At 32.1% G+C, this 15,421-nt stretch overlaps 2 protein-coding genes across 2 annotated transcripts; one reads left to right on the forward strand and one right to left on the reverse strand.

Moving 5' to 3' along the window:
• Window positions 1-2,805: 2,805 nt before the first annotated feature.
• On the forward strand, window positions 2,806-4,200 carry LOC145124091 (Carbohydrate-binding X8 domain superfamily protein). Its single transcript, XM_079059312.1, has 2 exons — window positions 2,806-3,853; window positions 4,036-4,200. The coding sequence occupies exons 1-2, from the start codon at window positions 2,938-2,940 to the stop codon at window positions 4,065-4,067; spliced, it is 948 nt and encodes a 315-aa protein (XP_078915438.1). The 5' UTR covers window positions 2,806-2,937; the 3' UTR covers window positions 4,068-4,200.
• On the reverse strand, window positions 4,201-6,806 carry LOC145124090 (ALA-interacting subunit 3-like). The gene is made up of 7 exons (XM_079059311.1): window positions 6,536-6,806; window positions 5,989-6,047; window positions 5,820-5,894; window positions 5,605-5,715; window positions 5,099-5,470; window positions 4,517-4,806; window positions 4,201-4,416 (listed from the first exon to the last, which is right to left on the reverse strand). The coding sequence occupies exons 1-7, from the start codon at window positions 6,645-6,647 to the stop codon at window positions 4,362-4,364; spliced, it is 1,074 nt and encodes a 357-aa protein (XP_078915437.1). The 5' UTR covers window positions 6,648-6,806; the 3' UTR covers window positions 4,201-4,361.
• Between the last annotated feature and the right edge of the window lie 8,615 nt (window positions 6,807-15,421).

The raw sequence follows: 15,421 nt of genomic DNA on the forward strand, positions 1-15,421 counted from the left end.
TTGAAATTTATATTTCTGAATAGCAGAGTGCATCCAATATCTAAGTTCATATTATCCATTATAACCACTCAAGTGGAATATGAGATCAATTTCACTACATGCTTTAACTATTTTGTTTAGCATGAAAATGTGGAAAAAAATCTCATATCTAGAAAGAGTTTAAATGAAGGATCGTAGGACCATTAAATGGGAGCCAATCAGTTGGGAACAAATTCTATAATGAAAGTCGTGTGTTGAAAATTAGATACATTGTTTTGATCATTGGTGCTTTGTGATTTAAGTGATATCCCTAAAGGGGGGTCATGGGTGCGGTGTGAGACCATTTAGGATATGTTTTATCTTATTGACGATGATGTATAGTGTTAGGCTGGAGGATGTAATGTCATCCTTACCATATATTTTTTCTCTGCCACTTAATTTTTACCACAACACCAAGGTTTCTTGCCACACGTTTAAGTATGGGTACCACGGCAAACATATTAATTTTTTAAAATTTTATTAAATAATTCAGTTTTAATAAAAAAAACGTGAATTTCATTACTTAAAAAATAAAAAATAAACATAACATGACATTAAAAAAAAACTCATAAACAACTTAGAAAAAAACCAGAACATGACATTAAAAAAAACTCCTAAAAAACTTAGAAAATAAAAATAACTATAAATTTTAAAACATGCAAACATAAAAAAACACACAACAAACTAATTAACATAACGTTTTTTAAGGTCGGTTTTGATCGTCAACGCAATTTCAAGCTCCTTCCTGGGGATGTGACTTGTGTCGAGCGTTTGTATTTTCATGTCACTATCTTTTTGTTTCCTACGCTCTATTTCAGAAGCAATCTGCAAAAAATTGTCAATTTTTTCGTTTAGACCCTTTACCTTTTCTCGCATCACTTTCAAGTCATCTAAATCTACCGCTTTGTCTTTTATTTTTATGTTTTACTTTGTCCATTCTCATTGGTCGGGAAGGTGGTGTAACTTAAACGTTTTCATCATTGTTGAGGTCGATTCTAATACGAGCATCTGATGTAGAGTATTCGAATTTGAATGTTTTTGAGCGTTTTGAACCACTATCGATATGTCTGTCGGATGTTTTGCTCTTTTTCCATTTTTTGTTATCTTTCACGACATTCTAAAACTCAATAAAGTTAAAATTCTTCTTATTTTCTTGTTGGTACACTTTTAGAGTTTTCATCAAAATCACATCATCATTTTCTCCACTTTGTCATTGACGTTTCATGTTGTTATACAAATCATTAAACAACATGACTTTCTTGTTGTCTTCCCCCATTTGTAATACACTTGGTCTTTTGTACGATACTCTCCTTGCTTCATTCCATTGTGGAACCTTTTTGCAACTCGCCTCAAAAAATGATTATGTTTTTGGTCATTTCCAACATTCACATCTTCGGAAACATCGATCCATGCATGTGCCAATGCCTAGCATTCCTATGGTTTCCATGCTTTGGCCTCCGCCTTCTATTTTCTTTTATTACGTACTTTGGTGGATTGGGTTTCTTAAACGAATTAGGGTTTGGAATCAAATTGCTCGACTTTCTTGAACGAATTCGGGTTGAGGCAAAAAATCTAATGGATTAAATTCGGTGTCAGATAGGATGTGTGGTCGTGGGTATTGTTTGTGATTATTGTTATGGATAATAAGGTAGCATACCGCCATAGTGATAAATGAGAGACAAAAAAGTCGGTTGATCAAAAGAAGGTTTTGAAGTGTTTCTAATGAATGTTTTTTGGTTGTTTGAGTTGTTGGAAAAAGACATTTTGACCGTTCAAAGCATTGAAAGAAGAGAAAAAGAATAAAGAATCGAGAAATAGAGGATTCAGCTAGTTTTAGCCGTATGCAGCCAAACCATAGGGTGGGGCGGTGTTCCCTTGGTCCAACGTCGCAAACTGAGGGTCAAACCGTACCCACACCCTCAAGCCTTAGAGTCTAATATAAGATCTACCACTATGGGTGAAAATCAACTCAATCTAGAACTTTCAAGGTCTAAAAGACTAAAGGTCCAAACCATATCGTTAGTCTCACTAATCTCATATAGTTTATGTTAAATTGGAATTTTGTACAAGAAATGAAAAACTTGAATAATCATATGCTTTTTTTTTCTAAAAAAGCAAACAAACAAAATTACATGATTATCAAAAAAATATTGTAGATTGAAAAGTCCGAAGAAAAAAAAAAGGTTTCGAACTAGGCTTAATCCAATCCAAAGAAAATTGATTCGGGCTTCATCGTATTCAATGCAAGATTGATTGATCCGTATATTAAAAAAAAATTGTCCATTTTATAGAGACCATCCAAAAAAGTAATAACAATAATAATAATAATAATAATAATAATAATAATAATAATAATAATAAAAACTGTCGTGTGCGCTAGCTATTTTATAAGAAATAATAAGATACAAAATAATAATCACAATGATAAAGAAACCTGGAAAACTTTTATTACGGTTATTATCTGATTTCAATTTTCCAATATCACATTATTAACTTTCACAAACAACTTTCACAAAGACATTTGATAACTTATTAAAAGATTCAAATCCAAGAAAGTCTTTGACTATGAAACAAGTATACCCAAACCTACATTCCATTAAAAGTATCGTGGATTATGGTGTTGTATGACACTTTTAGCCTAGCATGTATGCTACTGCTACTACTACGAGCCTGTCACATAGCTTTGAGTAGAAAGCAAGCAAAATAAAAGGTCCCACTTTACATTTTACACTACATGGCAAATGCAAATGCAAATGCCAAATGGTTCTTTAATCCATTCTTAAGCCAAGAATCTCTTACATACCCATTTCCACCACCATCTCCCAAGTATCCAACCTCCATCTTCCCCCATTTCTCACTCATATATATACACACAAATTTATACACGTATACATAATTACATATGCTAATCATGTATGTATGTATGTACACATAACACTCATAAACATGAAGATGATCACGAACAAGAACAAGAACCACATGTTACTAGTATTTCTCTATGCTATGGTGTTGGTTGATCATGCATATGTGTTTGCAGATACAGATATAGATGGATATCATATCGTTAATCACGATGATCTACCATTGCCACCTGTCGATCCACTTACTCCGGTTTTACCCGAGGCATATTGCTCCAATCCCCCTGGTTTCTCACCACCTTCCTCCACCACTCTGCCTCCTACTATCGGATCTTACACCCCATCACCACCTGCCACATCATCTTCCTCCTACCCTACACCACCTTCCTCTTTCTCCACACCTTACACACCACCTTTCTCTTTCTCCACACCACCCGCCACCACCACCACCACCACCCCAGGCTCACCAGCCACCTATGAACCCACCCCTAGCGGATCTTCCAACCCACCCGCCACCTACCAACCTACCCCTAGCGGATCTTCCAACCCACCCGCCACCTATGAACCCACCCCTAGCGGATCTTACAACAATCCACCTTCCGGTTCATACGAACCGAGCCCACCAACATTCACGTTTCCGTCTCCTACAGGGTTCATACCCGCACCGCCACTTTTCGAACCGCCAATTGTGTACCCGCCTCCGACACGATCACCGCCAGCTCATAGTTCGCCGGAATCCGCCCTGTGGTGTGTGGCTAAACCGTCTGTACCAGATCCAATCATCCAAGAAGCTATGAATTACGCGTGTGGTTCAGGGGCGGATTGTGAGTCATTGCAACCAAATGGTGAATGTTTTCAACCGGATACATTGTTTGCACATGCTTCTTATGCGTTTAATAGCTACTGGCAAAGAACAAAAGTCGCCGGAGGCACCTGTGAATTTGGCGGCTCAGCCATGCTTGTCACCGCTGATCCAAGTAAGAAACTGTTTCTTTTTTACTTAACGAGCTTAATGAGTTAAACACTTAATCTGGACAGTTGTGTAGGATTGTTTCCTTTTTGACTTAATCTGGATTTAATGACTTAGTGGGTTTATTGAAGAAAAACAGACTTAATGTATAAAGTCACTAATTCTTTACTTGTTGATTTGTGGTAACAGGTTATGACGGCTGCCATTTCATCTACTTCTAATGGGTTTTCTTTTACATGATTAGAGACAGCTTTTTGTAAGTATAACTAATCACAATAGAGATAGAATATGTTCGTATCTCAAGAATTTCTATGTTTGAAATAAATGCAATGGAAGTTGTGAGGATTCAAGAAATGGATTAACAGCAAGTAACATTCGGTGTAATACTCAAATGACATCAAAATACATGTTTCATTTTGTGCTCAATGATACAAATAATTATCTATCTTCAAGTCTTATCTCAAAAAACAAAAAATAAAAGATTACATACATACATACAACATCAGAATCCCACATCAATGACCACCTGGGTTTCTGTTCCATGACAAATAAGTCGGATCTCCAAGATGCCTGAAATAGAAATAAAAATAAAAATTAGTGTCATAATTCTATAAAGTATGCTAATTTTATGATTTTGTGAACACCCGAAAATATAATTAATTAATATTACCTTGGTTTAACTAAATATATGAGAGTGAAAGTTGTAGCTAGTATGAAGCATAATCCACCAACAGCAAGATACGCGATGCCAATAAAGTTATTCTTTCCTCCAAGCCAACTTGTGGTTGAAAGCACAAGTTTCTTCTTGCCACTAAAACTATAAGTGTTGTAGTTGTTCTCTAATACAACAGTTATAGTTTCTCCTGCTTGAATATCCACTTCTATTTTTCCATACAATTTTCTAAAAGTTGGGAGAGCTGCAGTTCTCATCCACACAATAAGGTCTTCCTGCTCACTTAACTATAAAAACAAACAGATTCCCATTAGGTATTTTTACATTTGTAATTAGTAAACTGTATAGTGCTTGTGAGACTTTGGGTAAATAGGTAATAAAGAGTAAAATGGTAATTTAGTCCCATTCAGACGGTTTATTCAGTCTAGAAAAGAGGGTCGAGCACTGAATGAGACTAAATGACCATTTTACCTTAAGCTAGGTTTTTTGCTTAATCAACTGAGTCATTAGAAACAGCCATTTATAGCTGTGAAGATTAAGTGCTTAACCCATTAAGTCAAAAAAGAAACAGGCTCTTACTGGTATGGACTCGTTGAGATGTGCACCACCAATAAGACTTCCATTTTGGAAGTTTTTTGGGAAGACATCACGGCCAAATTTGTCCTCTCTGTCACTTTTCCATGAAATATGTCTCTTGTTAACGGGTAATGATTGGTTGTTTCTGGTGGAGAATGCATACGTGTCATTGAATAAACTCCATGCTACAAGCCCACATGGCACAATTGGCATCCCATTTGCATTATGTTCAGGCTTACATGAACTTGTGTCATTTTCATCACCACGGTTTCTTAATTGCTGATCACTTCGGCTCTTCACATACCTCCTATGATTCTGGTAGTAATTGTCCAGTTGATAGTAGACGTATATAGGCTGCTTCATACGCTTTGTGACCTAAACTTCCATTCATTCATTGGAAAAATATCATTAAAAGAAAAACTTATAGATGTGAACTTGAATTGTATATGTATGTATGTAATCATGCAAAAATGAATCAATGATCAAGAAAGTAGTTGATTTGAACTTACTGTCAAGGTTCTGGTGCAGGTCTTACTTGCATTGGATTGTATATATTGGACCTTTTGACTTTTTGACCCTTGTACGCAGGCATTATCGTACCGGTCAATGATTTCAACTACCTATTTGAATGAACAAAAATCCAAAATTAATAAACAATAAACAATACAAGAAAGAAAGAAAGGAACTGTTCATGAATTTAGAGGGATTGAAATTTGAATCATACATCACGAGAAGCAAAGAGGGAAGCAAGTCCTATTGGTATGAAGACAATGGTTACAAGCATGAAAGCTGAAATCACCTGTGGTACAAAACATAAAGAGAGTTAAAGCTTGTTGATTTTTGATATATTGATGGAGAAAAAGCATAGGGGTAGGGTAAATGAAGATGCTCACCCATTTTGGAGTAAGAATTGGCTTACATGCTGGAAGCTCCTGCTGTGTAAACCTAGAATCTGAAAGGGATCCATAAGAAAGGAAATTAGTATTTGCACCAAATCAGGCACACAAACAGATATCTTAAAATATACAAACACACACACAAAGGGCATGGACAGAAGAACAAACCCTAAATGGTTCAATATCTACATAGTTTGAAAAATCTAAAGGTGAAACATAAGCATCATGTTACTTTTACCCAGCCTAAATTAATTCCCTTTGCCCACTCTTATCTCTTATCCATTAGCTGGATGAAGATGCTAGGGTTTCTTAATTCATAACTCTTAAGAGCTCAACCAACATCAAGAATCAGATGTAGGCGCTGAATCAATTCAAATACCTAACAGTAGCATAAAAAACTGTTCCTCCCGATTAAGAGAAACTGAACATAGTACACCTAAAGTAACGAATTAATCAAATAGCTAAAAAGTAACGGACTGCATCTGAAACTTGGAGTGTCCAGCAAAAGAAAAGTAAACCTATCAAGGATAAAAGAGGAATATACATTTAGGTCGTTTCGAATTTCTCCTTGGAGCAGTTGAATCAGGGGATCCAGCGCCACCGGAGCTTGACGACGGAGCGTTTGCGTTCATCGGCGTAGCTGGATTACTATTCATGGCTAAGAACTATAAATAATACAGAAGATTACAGATCAGGGTAGAGATTGATTAATGGATCCAAATGAAAGAATTTTGATCTATTGGTTTGGAGTTGCAGTCTTGCAGACAGATGAGAGGAGGAAGGATTTGAAGGGGAAATGGGTTGTTAATCTCTGACCAGTCTATACTCTGCTTTGACTTTGAAAATTCTTTGAACGAAAATAGGAATTAGTCGTTTATCAATTGACCCTTTAACTATTCAGAAATACAGTTGAGTCTTTGAGATATGGGTTTAGCATGATTAGCCCCTGTTTAAAAAGTATGTTGATATACTAGTCTTTTTCACTCTCTCTCCACTTATCCCAATGGCGGTGGTTAAAACGCTAAATGGAACGCAAAACGGCTATTGCGACAATGGATGAGAACATCTATAACGATTGTAGTTGTATTTGTCTTTCAAACAAGTCAATTTATCTGTAAACATCGTAAACATAAAACATGACTTTTACAAAATATAAACATTTTTATATGTGCAATCAAATTTAACATTTTAACTTATTAATGATAATATAATTCAACTCGTATTATATATATTAGGGTAAATTGTTAAATTTGCAACATATGTTCACCATTTTATCAATCTATGCAACATAACTTATATACCCATCAAATCGTCAAACGATAATAACTTGTGACTTTTATCCAATATTAAACCATTAAAATATAACAACAATTACAATTTTATGAATCACTTCTATTGCCATGTAATGTGATGTTTACAAACAAGGCAAAAAAAATGAATCAAATTACTAAGAAACATTATGTTGATTGATTGATAAGAATGGTGTGTGTATGCAGACATATTCAATCTTATATTTTATTTTTACCGAGTCAAGTATATAAACATAAAAATTAACTATAAATGAAAAGGATCAAATATAACAAATGTCATTTCGACCTATACTATATTCAAATGCACAAATTTTTAAATTGATCACTTAAAAAACAAATTATTGTTTTAATATGAATTTTATATGCTTATATTTGTATTGTTTACTTTTAAACGTTGTAAGTGGAGAAAATAGCAATAATAGGTTAATTTACCTCAATCAAATGTATTTTTAACGAACTTAAAATATTTTATATTTAAGTGGAGAAAATACCAATAATGGGTTAATTTACCTCAATCAAATGTGTTTTTAGCTAACTTAAAATATTTTATATTTTAGTGATTGATTTGAACAAATTTTACTTGTTTCTATACTTAAGGATGTTTTCACACTTGATAAAATGGTGTGTTCAAGTGTTAAACCAAACACAACTACTTATAATGTTAGCTTTGATTTACTCTTCTTCGCATGAGTCAATCCTTCAAATCCTAAGACAACTATTCTTATTTCAGTTTATCAAACTATATATCAAGGTTTCATGCAATGAATGGATGAATGAGATGAAATAATTAACTCTACCAAATATCTTTCTATTTGTTTAAAACAATGCATTACTTTAGTGCAACACTTTGAATATTTTTAAAGATTTAAAAAGCTGCATGTATTTACTATAGGTTAAGTAATTAGAATTGATTATTTCCATTTAGAATCAATTGAAAATATATACACGTACATATCCTAACTATGAGGAAGATTACAACAGAAAGAATAGACTAAGTCTGTGTTTATCTACAATTCAAAATAGAAAAGTAAATTATACAAATATAAAGGAAAGTGTGTTATGCACGTGTATGTGTGTTGATATGCTCCCGTAAGATGGACGATCGTGAGAGTAGTCCAATCTTAGATAGAAGATGATTGTATCGTTGCTGTAATAGTGGCTTTGTGAGAGCATCAGCTAATTGGTCTTCACCTTTAATGTGAGTAACCCGTAATGTACTATCTTGAACTTTTTCTCTGACAAAATGAAAATCAAGTGCCAAGTGTTTCATTCGAGAATGAAACACAGGATTCGCAGAATAATGTGTTGCACTCAAATTGTCACAAAAAATGGTGGGTGTAACAGCAGGTTTGTAACCAAGTTCAGACAGTAAAGAGATGATCCATTGGACTTCTGTTGTAGTAGAGGCGACGGCTCTGAACTCAGCTTCAGTAGAAGATCGTGCTAATGTTGGTTGACGTTTGGAACTCCAAGAGATAGGATTAGATCCCAAATAAACTATGTAACCAGTGGTACTCCTGTAGGTTTGTTTGTCACCTGCCCAATCAGCATCAGTAAAAGCATGAAGTTGAAGTGATGAATTACGCCTGATAAGCAAGCCATGATGAATAGTTCCATGTTTTGTTTTGTGGTCGTTTGTTAGCAGCAAAGGCTGTTAGTGGTTGATGGATATTGGTGTTGGTAGGGGATTGTTGAGCCAAAGAGAGTTCATGATTAATGAGTTTTTCATGTAACTCATGAATGAAATGGGGTTATCTCTGGCATGGACAACATCAATAATTGTTCTATAGGAGGTGTAGTCCAGGCCGTTTAAGACTGCATCGGTTATGTCTTCTGTGTCGAGCTTCTTGCTTAGGATATTGAGTTCATCAACTATTGTTTTGACAGATTGCATGTAATTTGTGATTGATTGGTCAGGATTTTTGGATGATTGTTTGAGGCGGTATTGGAGCTGCTTAATGTGACCACGGGAGGGGTTTGCATATGTGTTTGATAAGATGTTCCAAGCTTCTAAGGATGAGGAAGCATTGGTTATGAGAGGGACAATAGCAGGAGATAGAGTGTCGACAAGTGCACCAAATAGAAGTCGGTCCTAGCGAAACCAAATTGAATAATCAGGATGTGGGATGGAAGCGCCATCAATGATGGTTGGTGATGGGGGGGGGGGTGTGGGTACCATCTATAAATTTGTAAAGATTCAGACCCTGTAGTAAAGCCTCAACTTGAGTTTTCCAGCTCATGTAATTGGTGGATGATAGTTTCAGAGAAGAGGGGAAGTGAACAAGTGTGAGAGATGATGTTTTGATTGGGAGAGTATGGATGACAGAGGATGGATTTGCTTCACCTTCGAGAACAGATGTGACTGATGGGGTGGAGCTAGCTTCGGTACCCATGAGAAAAGAAAGTGGCGGCCAGAAATTTGATTTAGGGTTTTTGCTCTGATACCATATAAGTTAAGTAATCAGAATTGATTATTTCCATTTAGAATCAATTGAAAATATATACACGTACAGATCCTAACTATGAGGAAGATTACAACAGAAAGAATAGACTAAGTCTGTGTTTATCTACGATTCAAAATAGAAAAGTAAATTATACAAATATAAAGAAAAGTGTGTTATGCACGTGTATGTGTGTTGATATTTACGTTGTTCCGGTTGTTATGTGCGACTATTATTTGAAAAACATATAAAACAAACAAATAAAAATTATCATGGTATTACTTGGCATAAAGATGAATAAGGATAAAGACGTTTTGTGTACAATATCTCATAGTTGAAGGGTCTAATTACAAGTTTCATAGTTGGTGTATTTTTTGCCAACCAATAGCTAGGTTGCCATGTGGCCTCCACGTTTATATACTTCTAGAATGAAAAGCACTTGGAAAAGTTAATGTATTTTAATAAATATTTACTTTTTAATAGAGACCCTTTATTTAAAGTTACATGATAGGATCTATTTTATTATTATCATTTTTTTTCTATTCATTTAAAAAAAATAGTAAATTATAGTTTTGGTCATATAGTATACATGTTTCTACAACATAGTTGATTTTATATATTATTTTATAATTATAATGTTTAATTTAAACCTACGTATAACTTATTAGGATCTTATACCTAGGGGTGTTTCTGGTGCGGTTTATAATCGAAACCGCAAACCGTGCCGCGTAGGCAGTTTGAGATTTTTTTTTGAAAACCGCAAACCGCACCTCGAGACTTCTAAACTGCGATATGCGGTGCGGTTTATACGGGCGGTTATTGCGGTTTTTATACGGTTTGTGCAGTTTAAAAACATCTTAATATATATTATTTGAGATTTATTAATAGACAACGAAGACAACGATTATATTTCTAATTATCTCATGAAATTAAACTTTGCTCTGTTTTGTTTTGAAAACACCATACAACCACGAACCTTAAACAAAAAAAAATGTATATAATGACATATATTTTGCCTTATTAAAAGTCATTAGTTAATGAGTTAAACTAATACACAGTTTAAGAATGTTTTCAACTACTAATCTGTAAATTAGAAAGAAATCAATTTGACGTAAAGTTTATAAAGGGTTTTTTGCAATAATAAAATAAATAAATTACAGTTGAAATACGTAAACTTGAAACTGAAAAACATGTAACCAATACCATATATTTTATTATCTTTTATAAACACTTAATCAATCTAAAATGTTTATTATATATATATATATATATATATATATATATATATATATATATATATATATATATATATATGGAAAAGTTCAATAGAGAACCATAATTATTGGTTCTTCAAGGAACCAAATCTTTTTTTCAATTTCTAGAGCTTATTCTTTATCGAAAAAAAAAATCTAAAAAAATCTAAATTCATATATTAACATTGTGAATGTGAAAAATATTTTTCGGATTTACCGTGTAAATCCGGATTCACATTGTGAATTTTCAAAGATTCACATTGTAAATTTGACGTAAAAAAAAAACGAATTTGATATCATTGGAAAAATGATAAAAAGTTATGAATTTCTGTATTTTTAGTTTTTTTTTTTTTTGATAAAAAATAAGCTCTAAAAGTTGAAAAAAAGATTGGTTACTTGGTTCCTTGGTTAATTATGGTTCTCTATTGAACCTCACCTTATATATATATATATATATATATATATATATATATATATATATATATATATATATATATATATATATATATACACACACACAGAGAAAGAGAGAGAGAGAGAGAGAGAGAGAGAGAGAGAGAGAGGTTCAAATGAGAACCCAAAAATGTTAAGAACCTTAAGAACCTTTTTTTTAATATTTTCATTAAGGGCATTTTTGACAAATCCAACATTTATATTGTATTAAGCAAACTATTTCATTCGCTAGTTTACAAACTACTTGCCCCTTGTCGCTGGACCAATGTTTGATCGTCTCCGAACCACCGCAAGACCAACGTCGGACCGCCGCCAGACTAACAATAAATTCAATGGCATTTTCTTGATTGTGTTCACAGCTTAATAGCACAAACATTGTAGCTCCCATTTCTTTGATAATACTTCCAAAATATACAAAATTTTAGTACAAAAAAATAGAATTATTTCTTGACAAACTTTTTTTTTCTAAATTGTAAAATATATTGTGAGTAATAAATATTCACAGTTTAAAATATATTATTCACAGTTTAATAACATAATAATTCACTAATACACAGTTTAATATTTTCATGCATACATTCATTTATATTTTAAGACAAAATTTATATAAAATATACAACTTAATACAGTCAGTTTTTAGTTTAATACATAAAAAATCACAACATACAATCATTTATACACTAATTCATATATTTTAAAAAGTTAAATCCAAACTCTACAACCACTACTAACTACTATTACACACGCCGTCACCAACCACTTATGCAAACGTTGCAACAATCATTCCTTCCAAATCTGATCTGTATATAAAATCATTGATTGACAGTTTTAATATTATATTCATAATTTAATAAATCAATTAATTCTCTTATTCACAGTTTAATGTAAAACAGTTGTAAAAACTAATACATTTTTACATAGTTATACAACACTAAAAATAAATATATTCATAAGAAAATTAATGCAAACACGCATACATAAATCATTCATACTTTAACACAAAATTCATTGAAATTAATAGTTTAATACAGTCAATTCACAACTTAATACAATTATTTCACAATTTAATACATAAAATTCAAGCTTAATATAATAAATTCATAGTTTATGCTAAAAAAAATTATACATTCACAACCATATCTCAACTTAAAACTTATATTTATACATTTAGATCTATATGTTAATGCTTCTTTCAGAATTTATTTATAAAAATATTCACAGTTTAAACTTTGTATACTTTATTCAAAATTATATAAAATCATAATAAATTATGCATTCACAGCTTAAAACTTATGTTTTTCACTGAAGCAATCATATACGTGTAAAAAATCATGCATTAACAACTTATAACTTCTAACAAAATCTCATGCATTCACAACTTAAAATTTATTTATTTGGTTGAAACAATCATATATGTATAAAAAACATGTATTTATAGCTTCTAACTTTAAAAAAATAATATATTCACAGCTTTAAACTTATAAAAAATCATGTATTCACAATTTAAAATATATATTACTTAATGATAACAGTTAAAACTAACATTAACATAACTAAACAATAAATGAAACATTAATCATAATTATAAAACACTAAATTAATATTATTTGAGAAAACACTAACATAAAAAAAAATATAAAACTTCAAAAAAAATCATGCATTCACAACATTCACAGTTTAAAATTTAGGTTTTTCATTGAAGTAATCGGATCTGTTTAAAAAAAATCATGCATTTACAACTTAAAACTTATAAAACTCATGCATTCAAAGCATAAAACTTATGTCTTTCACTGAAACAATCAGATCTGTATAAAAAATCATGCATTCACATGTTATAACTTATAAAAATTCACACATTTATAGTTTAAAACTTATAAAAATCATGCATTCACAACTTAAAACTTATAAAAATTAATGCATTTACAACTTAAAACTAATATTTACTTATTAATAACATTTTAAAACTAACAATAACATAACTAACCACTAACTAACTGAAACATTAAAACATCACAATCACAACTTAAATAAACCTAATTTTTTTTTTTTTTTTGTGAAAACACTACCATAATACCAACATCTAAATTCAATTCACAGAAAAATAACCATAAAACATAAAGTGTGAATAACATATTTTATGTAAATATTATAACAAATAAGAAACCAAACTTGGATTCATAACTTAATAACAATTAAAAAACGATTAACAAAAGTAAACAACAAATGATAGATTAAAACATTAAATTCACAATTTAATAGAAGGAAAAAAAATAAAAAATCAACATACCTGATGTATTTCAACAGAGATATCAGCGAGAAAAAATGAATGTGAGTTAATGGTGTGTCACCGGAGTGGCGAGGCATCATCAATAGCAGTGGTTGACAACGGTCTCAGATCAGGAGGCATAAATCATAGATCTATCGCCAAAGCTCGTAGATCGAGAGGCATAAATAGTAGATCTAGAGTCAAAAAGCGAAGATCTGTTGTTGGGAATTATTTACTATCACCAGAGATCTTAGATCGCAGAAGATGTGGACTGAAGAAAGAAGATCACAGAAGGTTTCTCGCACTCCATCAGATCTGGAAGTCGAAGGCCTGGAGACGAAGATCTAGACCGAACCACACATCAGATCTAACCAGATTTGAGAACCTTGTTGTATCAAGTTTTATATATGTGAGTATCAATGGTTTTTGTTGGAGAAAAATCAACAGTGATCGGTGATTTGAAGTCGGTGATGTTACGGTTGGTTGATCTGATGTGAACAGAGGAGAAACAAATTGGCGAAAGTCTGCGACGTGGTCAAGAGGCGACTGAACTTGGGCCGTCGCCGACGGCGCCGACGATCTATCGGCGGTGGTCGTCTGTCGGACATGGTGATGTTGTAGTTGTACAAGGAAATAATAGATGTCTGAGAGAGTTTTGAGTTACTGTGTGTTTTGTCGTAAATGAAAAAAGCATCGGATCTTGAAAAGTACAATATGATATTATGATTAAATATCTAGGTTCTTATTTCCAGGTATTTACCATTATGTCATTCTATTTATTGATAGACAAAAATGTCCTTTTATATAGTTTGCAAACATGTATTTGACAAAAATACATGTATACCTTTAATTATAAGCTAAAAATCTAAGTTTTTTGGAGTTCTTAAACTTTTTTTTGTTCTCATTTGATCTTTTACTTATGTGTGTGTCTATATATATATATATATATATATATATATATATATATATATATATATATACACACACACACACACACGGTAAGAATTTGTTTTTGATAGGAATGTATGAAGTTTTTTTTTCGGCATATTTTTTTGGCTAACAAAACAAATGAATCACTAAACGAATCAAAAGTAACATGATTTCCAAAAAAATATTTCGATGATTCATTTTTACAATGATTTTGTTTATATTTACTAAAATTGTCATAAAAATGATTTTTTTCTTGATTTACTTAAAAATGAATCATGAAAGTGTTTTTTTTGAGAATTTTTTCTTGTAAATCATCTTACTCTTGAATCATCTAATGATTCATTTCGTTTGTTTGCTAAAAAATATGTATATAAAAAATTTCTTACCTTCCTACCAAAATTTTCCTTATTATTTGATCTTGATTATATATATATATATATATATATATATATATATATATATATATATATAATGCGGTGCGGTGCGGTTTAAACCACAATTTTATAATTATAAAACGCAAACCACACTGCATAGTGCTGTTTTATAAAAATTACAAACCGCAAACCGTATCATAGATGTTCAAAACCACATTATGTGGTGCGGTGTAAGCGGTTTGTGCGGTTTTTTGCACACCCCTACCCATACCAACATATTATGTTGCCGCGTGATTCATATAATAAGACATTTCAATACGAGTACGAAAAGTGATGCCTTAATGAGAAGAATGATGGAAGATGAATACTCCATATAAATAACATTGACAGGTTACACTATAAT

This window comes from Lactuca virosa, chromosome 7, assembly GCF_052849685.1.
Source record: "Lactuca virosa cultivar CGN04683 chromosome 7, Lactuca_virosa_CGN04683_v6, whole genome shotgun sequence".
Taxonomy (NCBI): domain Eukaryota; kingdom Viridiplantae; phylum Streptophyta; class Magnoliopsida; order Asterales; family Asteraceae; genus Lactuca; species Lactuca virosa.

Coding starts and splice junctions, on each gene's coding strand:
- LOC145124091 (XM_079059312.1), top strand. CDS start 2,938: ATGTATGTACACATAACACTCATAAACATGAAGATGATCACGAACAAG. Junction 3,854..4,035: donor GCTTGTCACCGCTGATCCAA/GTAAGAAACTGT, acceptor TTGTGGTAACAG/GTTATGACGGCTGCCATTTC.
- LOC145124090 (XM_079059311.1), bottom strand. CDS start 6,647: ATGAATAGTAATCCAGCTACGCCGATGAACGCAAACGCTCCGTCGTCA. Junction 6,048..6,535: donor AAATTCGAAACGACCTAAAT/GTATATTCCTCT, acceptor GATCCCTTTCAG/ATTCTAGGTTTACACAGCAG. Junction 4,807..5,098: donor ATCTCAACGAGTCCATACCA/GTAAGAGCCTGT, acceptor TTGTTTTTATAG/TTAAGTGAGCAGGAAGACCT.